Genomic DNA, 18,693 nt, shown 5'->3' on the forward strand with positions numbered 1-18,693 from the left:
GTTGTATTTGGATGTCCTCTGTTGGAGTATGAATGTCTTTTTCATTGTATGGTGGAGGGGAGAGATTATTGGGAAAGCTCACTCTGCCATGATGCTGACATCACTCCCAGTTTTCCTCTATTTTATGTGGGATGCTGTCACAGCCTGGCCTGATGAATAGTGCTAGGTTTGCACCTGGGATCCAAACCCACGAACCCCAGGTGGCCAAAGTGGAGCATGTGAACATAACCCCTAAGCCACTGGGCCGGCCCCATTGCTAAGATTTTGTTAAGGAATTTTGTCCCTAGGTTCATAAGGGGTGTTGGTCTGTAGTTTTCTTGTGATGTCTTTGTCTGGTTTTGTTATTAGGGTAATATTGGCCTCATAAAATAAGTTGGGAAATGTTCCTTCTTCCTCTGTTTTCAGAAAGAATTTGTGTAGTATTGGTATTATTTCTTCCTTAAATATGTGGTAGAATTTACCAGTGAAGCCATCTCAGCCTACAGTTTTCTTTGTGGGAAAGTTTTTAATTCTGAATTCACTTTTCTATAATTGATACAGACTTACTCAAGTTTCTTGTTTCTTTCTTGTGTCAGTTTTGGTAATTTGTGTCTTTCAAGGAATTTGTCCATTTCATCTAAGTAGTCAAATTTATTTGCATAAAGCTGTTAATCTTATTATCGTTTTACTCTCTGTAGGATCTGTAGTGATGTCTCCTGATTCATTTCTGATAAGGGTAGTTTTTGTCTTTCGTTTTCTCTCTTGTTTGTCATTTTATATTTCACTGATTTCTGCTCTTCAGTATTTATTTCTATTTACTTACTTTGGATTTAATTTCCTCTTTTTCTATTTTTTTTAAAGTAGAAACTTAGATAACAGATTTTAGTTCTTTTCTAATAAATAACCATAAATGTTGCTTTAAGCATTGCTTTTAGCTGTATCCCACAAATTTTGATATGTCATATTTTCATTAGCATTCAGTTCAAAATAGTTTCTAATTTCCCTTGTAATTTTCTTTGACCCTTGTATTATTTAGAAGTGTGCTTAATTTCCAAACATTGGATATTTTCTTAGATATCTTATTAGTATTGATATTTTTTCCTACGTTTTCTCCCCAAATCCCCCGAGTACATAGTTGTATATTTTAGTTGTAGGTCCTTCTAGTTGTGGCATGTGGGACCCCGCCTCAGCATGGCCTGATGAGTGGTGCCATGCCTGCACCCAGGATCCAAACCAGTAAAACCCTGGGCTGCCGAAGCAGAGTGCACAAACTTAACCACTCGGCCACAGGGCTGGCCCCATTATTGATTTTTCTTTTCTTTAAGATTTTATTTTTTCCTTTTTGTCCCCAAAGCCCCCTGGTACATAGTTGTATATTCTTCGTTGTGGGTCCTTCTAGTTGTGGCATGTGGGACGCTGCGTCAGCGTGGTTTGATGAGCAGTGCCATGTCCACACCCAGGATTCGAACCAATGAAACACTGGGCCACCTGCAGCGGAGCGCACAAACTTAACCACTTGGCCACGGGGCCAGCCCCCATTATTGATTTTTAATTTGACTTCATTATGATCAAAGAACACATTCTGTATCGTTTTAGTCTTTTAAAATTTATTGTCCCATGATTTATGGCCCATGATATGATCTGTCTTGGTGAGTCTACTATGTACACATGGAAAGAATGTGTATTTGGCAGGAGTTGGGTTTGGTGCTGTATAAATATCAGTCAGGTCAAGATTGTTTAGATCTTCTACGTCTTTGCTGATGTTTTTGTCTAGTTATTCTGTCAGTTGTGTAAGATTGATTTTAATAGCAAAAGATTGGTAATAACCTATATGCCCATCCATGTGTGTTGGTTAAAATAAATTATGGCATTTCCATGCAGTGGAATACTATGCAACGTAAAAAACAATGAGAGGACTGGTTGATAGATTACTATGCAGCTCTGAAAAAGAATGAAAAATAAGGAAGTTCTTAATATACTGTTAGAGAAATAATCTTTATGATATATTGTTAAGTAAGATGCAGCATAGTTTGTGTAATATGTTATTTGGTTTAGGGATGAATAGACAGGCAGACTATTGAATGAATGAATAAAGGAATGAATATGCATGGTATTCCTGGAAGGAGAGACAGAAACCTCTAACCTTGGTTGCCTCTGGAGAAAGGTTTGGAGGCATGGGCAATAGGAATTGTAGGGAGGGAGACATTTTTTTTGCTTTATTCTTATATGTGTATTACCTAATAAAAGTAACTTAAAAATGTTAAATATGGTTTTAAATCTGCCTTATTTTCTTTATTTTTTTCCATTGGTTGTGCAGACTGAGCGCCAAGTGTCTCGCTGGTTTGTTCAGTGTCTTCGGGAACAGTCCATGCTGCTAGAAATCATTTTCCTTTATTATGCATACTTTGAGATGGCGCCTAGTGACTTACTGGTATTAACCAAGATGTTTAAAGAGCAAGGATTTGGTAGTAGGCAGACCAACAGGCACCTGGTGGATGAGACCATGGATCCTTTTGTGGACCGGATTGGGTAAGTCTGAATGAATTGAGGCCATAGAACTTGTACAATGTTTAGAGCATTGATATTATAGTAGTCCTGTGACTACTGTGACTGGGAGGCAAGTGGGGGTAGGTGTACTTTTCCCTTAATGAGTGGGTAAATAGATGGGTGTACCACCATGTTCCAAGTCATAGGGGGAGTAAAGACTGGGATTGAGAGGGACATAGTCTCTCAAAAGAAATATTGCGTTCTATTCTTTTACTTACTGTCTTCATCTAAGAGATTCATCCATTCATTCAACAAAAAATTTGTTGTGCAACTGTTGTAGGCCAGGCACCACGCAAATGCGAAGACGACAGTGATAAACAAGGCAGATGTGTTCCCTGCCCTCTTTGAGGTGTCATAGTCTATGGACTTCGAGTTTTATGGCAATGGGTATATCCACATTTTAAGGCCTGTTCTCTCTGTGAACAAAGATACACACTTGAGCAGTGAGGCAGTTTATCCGGGTCAGATGTCATTGGTGGCTTTAGAAACCTCCAGATCTGCCCCCTGGTGGGCACAAGTGACGTATGACTGCTGAGCACATCAAATGTGACTGGTCAAGTTGAGATGTGCTGGAAGTGTAAAATACATACTGGATTTAGAAAAGTTAGTGTGAAAAAAGAATGTAAAACAACTCATTAATGGTTTTTTTTGTATTGTAGTGTCCTACATTTCACCTTATTCTCCAATGAGGGTCAGAGTAGCATTTATGACAACGTGATGCTATATTTCTTTCCAGCTACTTCAGTGCCCTTATCCTGGTGGAGGGCATGGATATTGAATCCTTGCATAAGTGTGCTCTGGATGACAGGAGAGAGCTGCACCAGTTGGCCCAGGACGGGCTTATTTGTCAGGTGAACTTGGAACAGCCTCTTTTCTTTTTGCAGACAGCTTACAGTTTTAGTATGTTTTTTAATCACTCAACTATACTGCTGCATAAAACGTTCCTTGTTGTGGAACTTGAGGTTCTACATTGTTAAGAAGTTAACTGGACCGGGAAGAAATCTCGGATTTGTCAGTTAGCTGCCCAGGAGTGATAGTTGAATCTGTGAGAATGAGTGGAGTCACTTGGGGAGATGCTATAAGGACAAATAGGCCCAAGGACAGAACCTTGGGGGTTGTGTGCATTTATGGATCCTGTACAAGAAGAAGAAAGGAGAAGAACATTGAGATGGGATGGTTAGAAAGATAGAAAATGAGGAGAGATCACAGAAAGTACAAGAAGGATCAGGGGAAATTTTCTAAAAAGTCTCCATTGAACATGTATTTTAAAATCTTAGGGGCCAGCCCCATGGCTGAGTGGTTAAGTTTGTGCGCTCTGCTGCAGCGGCCCAGGGTTTTGCTGGTTTGAATCCTGGGCATTGGACATGGCACCGCTCATCAGGCCATGCTGAGGCAGTGTCCCACATGCCACAACTAGAAGGACCCACAACTAAGAATATACAACTATGTACCGGGGGGTTTGGGGAGAAAAAGGGGAAAAAAATCTTTAAAATCTTAGATTAGGAATACTTAAAATCAGAAGAAAACAATTGTGGGTAAGGGAAGAGTAATTGAGGGATTTATTAGTGAGATGGCTAGGGATTTGGGAAGAGTAAAATATCAGAATGGGAGAGTGGGCTACCATGGATGAATGGAAGATTTATCAAGCACGATGAAGGAGCCTATGGAAGGGTCTTGACCCTTTCTGTTCAGTGACACAGACGTTGTTTTCTCTTTTCATTAGGATATGGACCGTTTGATGTTGACCTTTGGGGACATTCCACATCATGCCCCAGTGCTTTTGGCTTGGGCTCTCCTCCGTCACACCCTGAGTCCAGATGAGACAAGCAGTGTTGTCCGGAAGATAGGTGGCACGGCCATCCAGCTGAATGTATTTCAGTACTTGACCCGACTACTCCGCTCGCTAGCCAGTGGAGGAAATGATGTAAGGCTCAAGCTGTTGGTGTTTGAGCATGAGAATGGCAAAGAGCAGTGCAAAGCTCATTAATGAATCATGGGAATAGTAATTGTAATAGTGACGTGAATAATGATGATAATGTTGTAACTAACCGCTATAGAGCATTTACTATGACCAGACACTGTGCTCAGTGCTTCTGTACATTATCTTATTTCATCCCTACAACACTTCTTTACACTAGGGATTATCATCCTGTTTTACACATTAGGAAATTGAGGGAGACGTAATTTCCCCATAGGAGTAATAATCGCAATTAGTGGTGGATACGGTTTGAACCCTCTTTGCCAGTGTAGTGTACTGTGTCAGTATAGTTTATCTCCTGAAAGATAGTTTTGGAGATGTTGACTGGAGAAATCTTTTTGGGGGGCTTACTCATTCAACTAGAACAGGATGAATTAGAAATTCTCTTGAGTCTTGTGTTGGGGCTTAATTTGAGTGGCACAGTTTAGTCAGCTTGTTTTGACATGCTGAAATGAAACCTCAGCCGACAGGCCCCACTTTTTGGCACTGGGTGATTTATCTTGGTTACAGTTCAGGCAGCTGTGTCATTCTTATCAGCACAGAGACTCTTTATCTTTTCTCTAGGCTGGATGTGGTTTTCTTCCCCACAAAAACTGATCATTTTGAAAAGAGTTCCCTTTTGATTTTATTCTTGACTGTGTTGTAATATTTGTGGTTCCTGATTTCTCTTTCTCCCTTTGTCTTCCTGATGCTGGGACTAAATTAGGAAAATTATGAATCCTCGGATTCTCTTCCTGTTTGTAAACAGAGACTATATTAATGTGATAGGCATGTGCTGAATCTGGGGAAGAATTTGTTATTCAGAATTATTAGTGATTCCTTTGCTGTTACAGTGTACCACCAGCACTGCGTGCATGTGTGTCTATGGACTCCTTTCTTTCGTTCTGACCTCGCTGGAGCTGCACACGCTGGGCAATCAGCAGGTCAGTATCTGGCTTTCATGAAGCTGTCTATACTCCCCAGCTTTGTAGTCATAGCCATAAGATACCCTTTTAAAGCTGATGTAACACACACCCATATACCCGAGATGTACTTTGTTTATTGCTGTTTGTTTTCATTTATTGTATTATATACATGATACGTATTAATAATAGAAAAATCAGAAAGTGCCAATAACAAGAAAAAAAGTGTAATCCCACCACACAGGGTAACCTCTGTTAACATTTTGATGTGTTTCCTTCCGAACATTTTCGGCATATATATATACATAATAATATGATAATTCTTCTCTAGAAATGAAATCACCTGTATATACTGTTTTGTAACCTCATTTTTTTTTTTTAGCTTAACTCCACCTTTTTTATTTATTTATTTTTAAAGATTTTATTTTTTTCCTTTTTCTCCCCAAAGCCCCCCGGTACATAGTTGTATATTCTTCATTGTGGGTCCTTCTAGCGTGGCATGTGGGATGCTGCCTCAGCGTGGTTTTATGAGCAGTGCCATGTCTGCGCCCAGAATTCGAACCAACGAAACACTGGGCCGCCTGCAGCAGAGTGTGCGAACTTAACCACTCGGGTATGGGGCCAACCCCTAACCTCATTTTTTTTACTCTGTAGTGCATCTATCCAAATGTCCGTGGGTGCTAGTATCTTCTGCAATAGGTTTTTTTTTTTTTTGAGGAAGATTAGCTCTGAGCTAACATCTGCCACCAATCCTTTTTTTGCTGAGGAAGATTGGCCCTGAGCTAACACCTGTGCCCATCTTCCTCTATTTTATATGTGGGATGCCTGCCACAGCATGGCTTGATAAGTGGTGCGTAGGTCCGTACCCGGGATCTGAAGGGCGAACCCCCGGCTGCCAAAGCAGAGTGCGCGAAGTTAACCGCTATGCCACCATGCTGGCCCCTGCAATATTTTTTTTTTTTGAGGAAGATTAGCCCTGAGCTAACATCTGCTGCCAATCCTCCTCTGTTTTGCTGAGGAAGACTGGCCCTGAGCTAATATCCATGCCCATCTTCCTCTCCTTTATATGTGGAATGCCTGCCCCAGCATGGCTTGCCAAGCAGTGCTATGTCTGCACCCGGGATCCGAACCAGTGAACCCTGGGCCGCAGAGGTGGAACGTGTGAACTTAACCGCTGCACCACCAGGCTGGCCCGCAGTATTTTTTAAAAATGAAACATTTCAAGCTGATACCAAAGTAGACAAAATTTTATAATGAGCCTTTATGATCCCATCACTAGCTTCCAAATTATCAACTCACAGCTGATCTTTCTCATTTCTGCCCCTGCCCTCCTTGATTATTTTGAAGCAAATCCCAGACATTGTTTAGTTTCATCTGTGAATATTTTACTAAAACTTCACAACCATTATCACATCTAAAAATACGTTATCTGCAAATATCAAGTCAAGGTTCAAATTTCTAATTATCTATAAATGTCATAAGTTTGTTATAATTTTGTTTGTTTGGATCAGGATCTAAATAAGGTCCACACATTATTTGTTGGTTAAGTCTGTTGGGTTTCTTTTAGTTTATAACTATGCTGTGCACTATGGTAGCCATGAGCCACATCATTGTTTGGATCCATTAGTTCCTTAGGGGTTACAAAATGGCACTATTCTAATTCTATCTTTCCTCTTTTGTTTATTGGTTGGAACATTGCTATAAAAAATTATGTTTCACGATATATACAAATATCAAATCATTATGTTGTACACCTAAAAATAGTATATATCAGATATACCTCAATTGAAAAAAAAAAAGGAAATTTGCTCTCATTAACTATCTGATACTCTGGTGTAGAGTACTACATGCTTCTTTTCTATGTTTACCAGTTTTCCCTAGCATCCTCCAAAGGTGACTAACAAGATTTTTTATTTTTACAGATCATTGTGAACTCATGGATTTAAACATACTAGCTGTGTTTTAATCCATTTTAGTTATTATTTTTATGCTCAGATTGCCCCATCTTTGGCCAGTAAGAGCGTTTTCAGATTAGCTTCTGAATCTGTTTCACACTACCCTTATGTATTTTGATAGCTCTGTTGCTTTCTGGGATGCCAAACTATTGCAGGATTACCTTGTAAGATTCTTGCCCCAGACCTGGAATCTGCCATTTCTCCAAGGAACCCTGGTTCCATTTAGTGGGAAATGATATTTGAGGAATTCTTTATAACTAAGTCATTGTATTCATTTTTAATGATTAGTGACTTGTTTTGGAAATTGAAGAAATTGAGGAAGTTGATAAAAATGAAAATTTCTTTTCATTGGAGAGAAAAGAAATTGGTGTTAATTGAAAGACTCGATTTCCAAAGCTCTAGAGGCATAGAACAAGCGTTGCATCCTTTGCCAAAATTCTGGTCACATTTGGACCCTACTATACACCTGGGGGATTGGTATTAACATATTGGGGTTGCAAGAGTCCTAGTACTTGGGTTTTTTAAAAAAAATCATTCCATAAGCCATTATTAGATTCCCATTGTGTGCCAAGCTCTGTGTTAGGTGCTGAGGATAAAAAAGTAAAAAGGCCTTATTCTTGCCCCCAGGAGAATAGTTTAGCTGAGCCTAGAAATACTTCATGTTTACATGGCATTTACATGGCCACTTCCCCATACGTTATCTCATTTAATCTTTACAAAGTGGGTAATGTCACCATTTTACAGATAAAGAGTTTGAAGTTCAGAGAAGTTAATTTGTGTAACATTGTACAATAGATATAGCATACACCCTTGACAGGGTGTAATCTTACTTTTTAAACCCAGAGGGTTTTTAAATTTTTCTTTCTTTTTTTTTGCTGAGGAAAATTTGCACTGAGCTAACATCTTCTGCCAGTCTTCCTCTTTTTGCTTGAGGAAGATTTGCCCTGAGCTAACATCTGTGCCACTCTTCCTCTACTTTTTTGTATGTGGGTTGCCGCCACAGCATGGCCACCGACAAGGAAACCCAGAGTTTTTTCTGACATGCTATATGAAGGTATTATTGGTGTTTTTATTTCAACAGAATACAGTAAAAAAAAGATAGACTCATTCAACCAGGGAAAATAAGCCATTTTCTTCCTCCTCCCCCAACAGGATGTAATCGACACAGCATGTGAAGTCCTGGCAGACCCTTCTCTTCCAGAACTGTTCTGGGGAACAGTACGTATTTCATAGGGAGTCATGCTATGAGATTCTCTGTAGCAAAAGAATTTATCAAGCACTTACTTTGTGAAAGGTCTTATACTAAGCATTTGTGTCTATTTTCTCATTTAATCTTTACAAAAATCTGTGAAATAGATAGTAGTATTATCATCATCACGTTGCATATGAGGAAAGGTGATGCTGAGACATGTGAAGTGACTTACCCAAGGTCATACAGCTAGACCGATAGCCAGGATCAGGGTCCATTTCTGTCTGACTTGAGTCTGTAGCCCACATTATTAACCAGCATGTTATCTGTTCTACCTACCAAGTGTTTTTTCCTGTTGGGAGTCCCAGGCACAGGTGTTGCTGTAACTCTTGTAACTCTTGCGCTTACTACTGGGGGATTGTAACTGTGTCTTCTGTCACAGTATTGTAACTGGTTAGAGTAATAATTTGGCTTTGGAGAGAACAGTTTCTCACCAGTACTTAGTCTCAGAGTTGACAACAGCCTTAAGCCTCAACGTCCAGCCGATGAATAAATCTGTTTTCCCTTGCACTGTGGCCTGACTGCTCTGCCCATATATGTTGTTCTCTTTTTTCCTGAGATGCTATCCAGTCATAGAGAATCACAGTGTTCCTGGGAGAAGGTAGTATGAAACAATGTTTAGACTGAGGATCTGTTGCTTATGTGTGGTGGCTAAATGCTCACATTTTGTTGGGTGCTTTTCACTAGTGGAAACATGTCATGCAGAGGTGAACATTGTTGTTTTCCTGTAGAGGGGATGGCCAGGAAGAGGTCACTGGTGGCAACAGTAGTGTCTTTTCAGGTCCTGAGTAAATCAGTTGTTGATAGTCTTTTTCGGTGGAAGTATGGAAGTCTTAAATTATTAGGGAGGAATAATGTCTGCCTAAAGGAAAGGATTCATTTTAGATTTTCTTAGGATTGCTGCACAATCAGAGATGTGTTAATTCGTGGATAACGTGAAGGTCAGTGACTTCTCCCCTTCTACCATAGGAGCCAACCTCTGGTCTTGGGATCATTCTGGACAGTGTGTGTGGAATGTTTCCTCATCTCCTCTCCCCGCTCCTGCAGTTGCTACGAGCCCTTGTATCAGGGAAGTCTACTGCCAAAAAGGTAAGTTGTTCAGTTAGATGCCTACAGAGAGTGGCAGATATTTTTAGGAATCCTTTTTGCTTTCCACATTGAAATTCCACTGCCATGGCAAGAGTTAGTCTGAAGTTGAATGAAATGCCAAAGATAGTGCCTCAATTTCATAAAATTAAAGTCTTTTTATTAAGTACCTATTGTAGATACTGTGGGAATAAGACAAAATATTAAATTCCTTAGTATCTAATTGGAAGAGAATAATAGATATGAGAAATAAATAACTAATAAAGCCAGGTGGTATATAGTAACTGTCATTTGAGTAGTAAAGACCATACACTTCAGGAGAGGCAACTCTGGGGTGAGGGGGGCCTTGAGTTGGGTGTTAAAGAATGGTGAAGATTTCGCAGGAGTGCAGAGGCAATTCCAAGAAGAGTCACAGTGGTGGGTTTATAAGAATTTTGAGGGTCAGCACATACACAGTCTGGCTGAAAGAGCAGAAAAGCAGATGTGGGACCCCTTCCATGTTCCCTAGGTAAATGTGTGGCTGGGTTTTTTCCCTCATGTTGGCAGGTGTATAGTTTCTTGGATAAGATGTCTTTCTACAATGAACTTTATAAGCACAAGCCCCATGATGTGGTCTCCCATGAAGATGGAACTCTGTGGCGGAGGCAAACACCTAAACTCCTTTATCCTCTTGGTAAGATAAAGAGATCCTGGTTCAGTAGCCTCTTTTCCATGGCCTCTAGACCTCATTGCCGTTTTGATTATTTCATGCAAGGTGCCTTTAAAGCAGTTCCTTCACGTCTCCACTGTGCTTGTTGATAAATTATTAGTTTCTCACTTTTTTACATCATTAGATTGCTTTATTTAAAAAATAATGCATATTCATTGTAACAGGGAGAACAACACAGAGATATATTTTAGAAAGTTAAACTCTCTTCAGACCTGTCTCCATCAGATAATTAATGTTAAGAGTTTGGTGTCCTTTTACACATTTTTGTATACTCTCATAAATGCATTCTGCAAGTTGATCTTATTACATATGGATCTGACTCATTCTTTTTAGTAACTACATAATTATTTTTGATGTTCCATAATTTTTATCTTTCCCCTTCTAAAAGACATTTTGGTTGTGTCAGGTTTTTGCCACTGCAAACAATGCTACATTGGGTAGATATAGCCGTATATACTGGTGCTTTTAGTTTTAGTACATAGAATCCTCAAAGTGAGATTGTTGGGAAAAGGATACACACAGTAGAAATTTTAAATACATGTTCGCCAACAGGTAAAATAGATAAACAAGATGCGGTATATATGTACAATGGGATATTATTCAGCCTTAAAAAGAAAGAGAATTCTGACACATGCTATAACATGGGTGAACCTTGAAGACATTATGCTAAGTGAAATAAGATCATCATAAAAGGACAAACACTGTATGATTCCATTCATATGAGGTACTTAGAGTAGTCAGATTTGTAGAGACAGAAAGAAGAATGGTGGTTGATGTGCTGAGGGTTGGGGGAATGGAGAATCATTGGTTAATGGGGACAGAGTTTCAGTTTTGTTTTTTGTTTTTGGTTAGTGGGGAAGATTAGCCCTGAGCTAACATCTGCTGGCGATCCTCCTCTTTTTGCTGAGGAAGACTGGCCCTGAGCTAACATCTGTGCCCATCTTCCTCTACTTTATATGTGGGACGCCTGCCACAGCATGGCTTGGCAAGTGGGGCGTAGGTCCACAGCCAGGATCCGAACTGGCAAACCCTGGGCCGCCGAAGTGGAACATGCAAACCTAAGCGCTATGACACCAGGCCAGCCCCCAGAGTTTCAGTTTTGCAAGATGAAGAAAGTTCTTTGGATGGACCGTGGTGATGGTTGCACACGATGTACTTAATGCCACTAGACTGTGCACTTAAAAATGGTTAAAGTGGTAAATTTTATGTCATGTGTATTTTACCACAATTTTAAAAAGATAAAGAATTAAAAAGTTTGGAATAGATAGTGTCCAATTAAGTTGTAGAAAAAAGTTGTAGCAATTTATTTTCCTACTGGCAATCTGTAAGAGCAGCCCATTAGTACCTGTAAGTCCATGGATATTCCAGGTGCTCAAGGAACAAACCAGAGAAGGAATAGCCTTAGTCTTCGAATCCTGCACCCCACCTACTTACCCAGTGAGCTGGGCACTCACCATCCCATGAGATGGTCTTTTCTGTTATCATCCTTTGCATGAAAAGCCACTTTGCATTTAGCTGTTTTTCAGACACATGGAGTGACTCACTTCCCCAAATGACAAGAGAAGTGTTTTTTTTTCTTTTTAGTGGGAAAAGCTGTAGCAATGTTAGACGCCAAGAAGAAACTCTGTATATCTCTGTGTGATTAAATATTGGCGTCTTGTATAGGAGTTACGTCTTCTTCTTATGTCCTCAGATATTAGACTGATTTCTCTTCCTACTTTCCTTAGGGGGTCAGACCAACCTTCGCATACCTCAAGGCACTGTGGGCCAAGTAATGCTGGATGACAGGGCTTACCTGGTGCGCTGGGAATACTCCTACAGCAGCTGGACCCTCTTTACCTGTGAGATTGAAATGCTGCTTCATGTTGTTTCCACTGCAGGTGAGGTCACCTTTGGGAGACATCACTAAGGGGAAGAAAAACAGACATGCTTAGAGGATATGGAGGATAGACAGAGAATTTCAAGATAAAATTCAGAACCATCCAGATTGCAATTAGTGTTAACTTGTTTATCTGAGTCTCAGAGAGTGTTCAGTGTTTTCCATGAGGTCATATACAAAATGGCTCTCTTTCTCCTCAGACGTGATTCAGCACTGTCAGCGGGTCAGACCCATCATTGATCTGGTCCATAAGGTCATCAGTACAGATCTGTCCATAGCAGACTGTCTCCTGCCCATCACGTCTCGCATCTACATGCTGCTGCAGCGGTGAGTGTCTGGTCACACCCTCCCTGGGTTAAAGTCCACACACGTTCCTCTATGGGAAGCCCTGGTTTGGTGTCTGTCCCCAGCTGAGAGGGCTTTCCTGTTTTTACATCCCTGCTGAGAGGAGGGCCTTGGGAAGAGAGCACTGGGAAATATTTGTGATGGAACAAACAGTATTATTCATTTTACTGAGTATAGTGCGCTGTTCCCCAACCAGGTTAACCACAGTGATCTCCCCGCCTGTGGATGTCATTGCTTCTTGTGTCAATTGCTTGACCATTTTGGCTGCCCGGAACCCTGCAAAGGTGAGACACTAAGTCTTCCTAACAGCCAAACAATGTTGTACTTGGTGTACCTGAAGACACATGGACATTTGACGCTTCTTTTCCCTTCTCAGGTCTGGACTGATCTTCGTCACACAGGCTTTTTACCATTCGTGGCCCACCAGGTCTCCAACATGAGTCAGATGATTAGGTGAGTCAGGTCTTAGGGTGGGGAGAGTGTATTCCCTGGGAGTACCATATCCATTTCAGGTCTAGGCTAGCTTCATTAGTTTTAAGGAAGCCTCTCTGTGCCCATTTACTCTGTCTGCTCCTTGCCTGTTCAGCCCTGTGACCCGAAATAGGAAGAATGAGTGAGGACAAGGCAAAGGAGATGATGGGACTTGAGGCAAGAGGCTGCTCTCCTCTTAGGCCAGCACTGATGGTTCACAGTCTTTAAAGCCTGAGAGAGAGAAAGAGAGGTATTTGTCATCTAGCAGCAGCCGACTTAGGTATGTGGGAGTTAATTTTCCAGCCTAGAGAATCCAGAGGTATGTGGATCCAGAGACTTGGCTTCCTTTTCTTAAGCCACAGTCACTCTGTACTTTTCCTTGTTTCATGGCTACTTGAGCTCGCCTGGTAGACCAGTTATTAATACACGGGCTCTATCTTACTACCTGAGCATTAGCTCCTTGCTCTCTCTTGCTTATAAGACAAGGATGTTTTCCTGATGTTTATTTGATTTTTCACTTTAAACCTCTTGATTTTGTATATCAATAAAACATATTCTTAATGTTTACCCTGGGTATAAAATTCCCTAAATTTGATTAATTCCTTTGCTGAGCTTTCCTCTTTTATGCTCAAGCCATCTAGACAATAACAAGAATGCTCTGTGATTACAGTTTCCTGAAACCTTGAAATTGCCACATCATATTTTCCCCTCTGCCTCTGTCTTTTCAGTGCAGAGGGAATGAATGCTGGAGGGTACGGAAACCTCTTGATGAATAGTGAACAGCCCCAGGGCGAGTATGGGGTCACTATTGCCTTTCTGCGCTTGATCGCCACTCTTGTCAAGGTAAAATCTGGTCGGATAGAATCATCTGAAATAGTTTCCCTGCCCCCTGCTACTGTAATCATCCTGTGTGTAGGCAGAATAGTTGTTCTGAGGTTACGGTGATAACAGTTTCTATGTACTGAGTGTTTACTATGTTCCGGATTCTATGGTAGGTGCTTTGTCTGTGTTATTTAATACTCAGAGGCAGTATGCTGTAATGTTGTGACTGTTAAGCAAGTTTTACCATAGCCCAGGGTAATACATACATATTGTATCACATCCCACTATACACATGCATGTGTGTATGTATCCTCTTGAAGCAAAGTTTTTTTTTTTTTTTTTTTTTTTTTCCTTTTTCTCCCCAAAGCCCCCCGGTACATATTTGTGTATTCTTCGTTGTGGGTTCCTCTAGTTGTGGCATGTGGGACGCTGCCTCAGCGTGGTCTGACGAGCAGTGCCATGTCCGCGCCCAGGATTCGAACCGACGAAACACTGGGCCGCCTGCAGCGGAGCGCGCGAACTTAACCACTCGGCCACGGGGCCAGCCCCCTTGAAGCAAAGTTTTATACTACAACACTACTCTTACTAAGCAAGATGCACTGTGATATTTTCTAATAACCTAATCTCACAATCCATTAAAGGATCAGAACTCAGTTTGAAAAATTCTGGTGTAGCATGGATTTTGGAGTCAGACAGAATTAGGTGTACATTTCAGGTTGACCACTTACTACCTGCATGACCTTGGGTAAGTATAGAATTTCTCAGAACCTCTGTAAAATAGGAATGGTAAAGGATCTCTACCTCATGCAGTCGTTGAGAGGGTCATGCCTGAAAAGCACTCAGCACACTTCCTGCCTGCAGGAATCAATCAATAAATGCTTGAAAAGATAGAAACAGTCCTATATAGGGATAAGGATAGAAATATAGATGTTTTTATATAAATAAAGAATCTCGTTTTTAAGTTAAGGAAATTGATGTTAACAAGTAATATTAGGACAAAGAATTTTGAGTATCAGATCTTTCTGGTATTCTAGTGATGGGGTGGAGGTTAGGACGATGGCTGGTCATCAGGACAGTGAACCTGGCATTCTCCATTATTGACAGTCCTGTATCCTGCATGTTTAAGGTGCCTCCCTTCTGCCCAGATTTAGCCTTCATCCCTCTCTCTCGTAGGTGCCTTTTGTGACGCTGTCACATTGTCTTTTTAGTCCTTTTCTCTATTCTAGAGAAACCCACCTCTTGGACTCAGTTGAACTAGAGTAGAGTGTTTTGATGTTTCTTTTTTTTCCACTGATGGTCACGGTCTGCCCAGATTCCCTTTGGACCTATGGTTTTGGAGTTAAATCTCTAGGAAGTAAATGACTCTTCCTTAAATGGCATAAGCCCTCACAGCATGGTTTCTTGTAGGGGCAGCTTGGCAGTACCCAGAGCCAAGGGCTGGTGCCCTGTGTCATGTTTGTGCTGAAGGAGATGCTTCCTAGCTACCACAAGTGGCGCTACAACTCACATGGTGTGAGAGAACAGATTGGTAAGGAAAGTGTGGGCCAGGGAGATCTGAGGAATTTCTGGGTCCCTGGAGATCTTTCTCTCCCTTTCTTGGGATAAGGGTCATCACACAATGCCACATCATTCCTGTGTCTTTTCTGGAGTGCAGGTTGCCTGATCCTGGAGCTGATTCATGCAATACTGAACCTGTGCCATGAGACAGACCTGCACAGCAGGTATGAGGGGCGTGATGATTACAGCTTGTACTCTTAATGCTGCCGCTCGCCAGGGGAAGACATGGGCTTCTCTGGGCAAAGCCATTTCATTCTTCCAGAAAACTCACCTTGGGGTGAGCCCAGACCTCAGTACTCTGAGGCTCTGATTTGCTTTCCACTAGACTCTTGATCCTTTCTCCCTGTGGAGAGAAAACACATGAACTGGGTATGAGATTGTATCCCAGAGATTGTACACACACACTCCAATCATTTTTTGTTGTCTTTAGAAAAGTTATGCATGTTCATTGGAAGTCAGTGCAAGATGCCCTTCATAAACCTATTTCCTAAAGATGACTTTTAACAAGTTAGTGTATATTCCTCTAGATTTCATCCTCTGCTTATGCTAACTGGTCTGTATCTTTATTTCCATGCCACTGCATATAGATATGTCTTGTTATAATGGTTCCATGCATTCCATTGTATGGATTAATCATGATGCATTTCCCTAAACGTATCCACTAATTGATGGATATTTAGATCATTTCTCAGGATAGTCTTTAAGGTCAAGTCTATTTAATAAAGAAAGTGATCAGAGTGCCTTCATCTGGCAAAGAGAGCTGATCTGTATCACTGATGCCCAGTTGGTTAGGTTTGGATAATGCCCTTTCCTTCCAGTAAAAAACTTGGTGGCTCTCTAATAACTCGGAATGTGTCTGTCTTCCAGTCACACCCCCAGCCTGCAGTCTCTCTGCATCTGCAGCCTGGCCTATACAGAAGCAGGACAGACAGTTATTAATATCATGGGCATCGGCGTGGACACCATTGACATGGTGATGGCTGCTCAGCCACGCAGGTAGGGCTCCCTCTCCACCTTCCCCCATTTCTGTCTATTGTGCCTGCACATTGTGAAAACTCTGGTTTAAGATAGCATGTAGTAGCTTTTTTTTAGGACAACCTTGTTCTTCCTAGGACATAGCCTTTATATAACCTAGTCGCTACTGTATAGACTGGCACAGAGCAAAGGGAGTTGATTGCTCCTCCTCTCTCCTAGTTTGGACTGGGGCCTCTAACAGAAGCTGTTGAACTCTGGGATTATTGTTGGAATCTAATTCATGAGAGCACATATATTGCGAATGAAGTCATGTTGTCTGAATCAACTTTGGTTTCCATTTGGCACCCTAGTGATGGGGCAGAGGGCCAGGGGCAGGGCCAGCTGCTGATCAAGACAGTGAAACTGGCATTCTCCGTTACCAACAATGTTATTCGGCTGAAACCTCCTTCTAATGTGGTATCCCCTCTGGAACAGGCTCTCACACAACATGGTATGTATTTTTCTTCCAATCAGTAACATTTCTGCCCATAAGTACATACTTCAGGCTGTGCTTTTGGAGGTCAACAGTATTTTCTGATTAACTCCTTGAGGAAATTCGGGAATGATCACCAGCTCTCATCCTGGACTTAGAAATAAGAGGAGTGGATCATACTTCATTTCTGCCTCCTATTGATGACAGAATAGTAGTTAAGAACCACATGTTCAAAGTCAGACTGTCTTGGTTCAAATTTTGACTCCAACCAGCTGTGTGACCTTGGACACATTATTAAACAACTCATTTAATCTCTTTGGGACCCAGTTTCCTCATTTTCAAGTAGGTGTTTGGATTATGTCTAAGACCTATCCTAGCTGTATCATTTTGGGATTTTTATGATTTTTGCCATGCTTCAGTGTGATATCTTTTTCTAACTTATTTATTAAAAGATTATCTATTTTCTTTGAAGTGTATCTTTTTCTGCTTTTTTTTTAAGATTGGCACCTGAGCTAACATCTGTTGCCAATCTTCTTTTTTTTTCTTCTTCTCCTCCTCCCCAAAGCCCCCCAGTACATAGTTGTATATTCTAGTTGTAGGTCCTTCTAGTGTGGCATGTGGGGTGCCGCCTCAGCATGGCTTGATGAGCAGTGCTAGGTCCATGCCCAGGATCTGAACTGGCGAAACTTGGGCCGCTGAAGTGGAATGCAGCACGTGAACTTAACCACTTGGCCGCGGGGCCAGCCCTCTTTTTCTGCTTTTAATGAATTGCATTGAGTTGTTTACCCCCAAATGCCACCTATCCCCTTGGCTACTGAAAACGAGAGATAGATATGGCCACCTGGGTTCGCTCTGGCCCTCCAGGTAGTTGAGGGTAAATTCCCTCGCATATACGAGCCTTTTTGAACAAGCAGCCTCCCTAAGAGCCAGAGGCAGGCACTCTTGGTATCTCAGCTGTTTCCTGTGCTGTTTCAGGTGCCCATGGGAACAACCTCATTGCTATTCTTGCCAAATACATCTACCACAAACATGATCCTGCTTTGCCGCGCCTTGCCATCCAGCTGCTGAAACGTCTGGCCACGGTAGGATCCCACTTAACCAACCAAAGCCTCAGAAAACTGACTTTGTGCTTGAGACCACTCTTGCTTTCTCCCAAGAGAAGCAGCTAACTTGGACTTTTAAAGTGACGTGCACACATGTACATCTTGTGTTTTATGAGGGTTTTTTTTCCGGTTACCAAAGACATACATACTCACTTTAAAATATTTAAATGTAGGGGCCGGCCTGGTGGCGCAGCGGTTAAGTTCGCACGTTCCGCTTCTCGGCGGCCCGGGGTTTGCTGGTTCGGATCCCGGGTGCGGACATGGCACTGCTTGGCAGCCATGCTGTGGTAGGCGTCCCACATAGAAAGTAGAGGAAGATGGGCACGGATGTTAGCTCAGAGCCAGGCTTCCTCAGCAAAAAGAGGAGGACTGGCAGTAGTTAGCTGAGGGCTAATCTTCCTCCAAAAAAAAAAAAAAAAATTTAAATGTTACAGATAAATGTAGCACAGAAAGTTAAGGTACCTTATGATCTCCTCATTCCAAGAGTCCCTATGAGCAGGTTGGTACGCATTGCTCCAGATTTCTTTTTATCTGTGCTTATATATTAAAGGGTATTTGGATGTGCCCTTTTGTTCTTTACAAAAGTAGAATTCCACTAGACAAACTGTTTTGTGACTGGTTTTCTTCACTTCACACCATATCTTTCAGTCTTTCCATGTGGTAC

The 18,693-nt window shown here is 41.4% G+C and overlaps 1 protein-coding gene and 1 long non-coding RNA gene across 5 annotated transcripts in view; one reads left to right on the top strand and one right to left on the bottom strand.

The window, feature by feature from the left end:
* The window catches only part of NUP188 (nucleoporin 188), a 47,713-nt gene that overhangs the window by 17,675 nt on the left and 11,345 nt on the right, over nt 1-18,693 (top strand). For all 4 annotated transcript variants that reach the window (XM_070251566.1, XM_070251567.1, XM_070251569.1 and 1 more), the window contains 17 exons: nt 2,297-2,508; nt 3,263-3,377; nt 4,250-4,450; nt 5,338-5,427; nt 8,514-8,579; nt 9,580-9,699; nt 10,243-10,369; nt 12,133-12,285; nt 12,485-12,611; nt 12,826-12,913; nt 13,006-13,082; nt 13,829-13,943; nt 15,330-15,450; nt 15,577-15,643; nt 16,347-16,475; nt 16,805-16,944; nt 17,902-18,008. In XM_070251566.1, coding sequence (XP_070107667.1) covers nt 2,297-2,508; nt 3,263-3,377; nt 4,250-4,450; nt 5,338-5,427; nt 8,514-8,579; nt 9,580-9,699; nt 10,243-10,369; nt 12,133-12,285; nt 12,485-12,611; nt 12,826-12,913; nt 13,006-13,082; nt 13,829-13,943; nt 15,330-15,450; nt 15,577-15,643; nt 16,347-16,475; nt 16,805-16,944; nt 17,902-18,008 — 2,055 coding nt within the window. The remainder of the gene's footprint in view (nt 1-2,296; nt 2,509-3,262; nt 3,378-4,249; nt 4,451-5,337; nt 5,428-8,513; nt 8,580-9,579; nt 9,700-10,242; nt 10,370-12,132; nt 12,286-12,484; nt 12,612-12,825; nt 12,914-13,005; nt 13,083-13,828; nt 13,944-15,329; nt 15,451-15,576; nt 15,644-16,346; nt 16,476-16,804; nt 16,945-17,901; nt 18,009-18,693) is intronic.
* Nucleotides 12,183-18,314, bottom strand: LOC138920801 (uncharacterized). The gene is made up of 3 exons (XR_011432612.1): nt 18,183-18,314; nt 15,751-15,822; nt 12,183-12,310 (listed from the first exon to the last, which is right to left on the bottom strand). It is a non-coding gene; the product is annotated as an uncharacterized lncRNA (long non-coding RNA).

This window comes from Equus caballus, chromosome 25 (genome assembly GCF_041296265.1).
Source record: "Equus caballus isolate H_3958 breed thoroughbred chromosome 25, TB-T2T, whole genome shotgun sequence".
Lineage (NCBI taxonomy): Eukaryota > Metazoa > Chordata > Mammalia > Perissodactyla > Equidae > Equus > Equus caballus.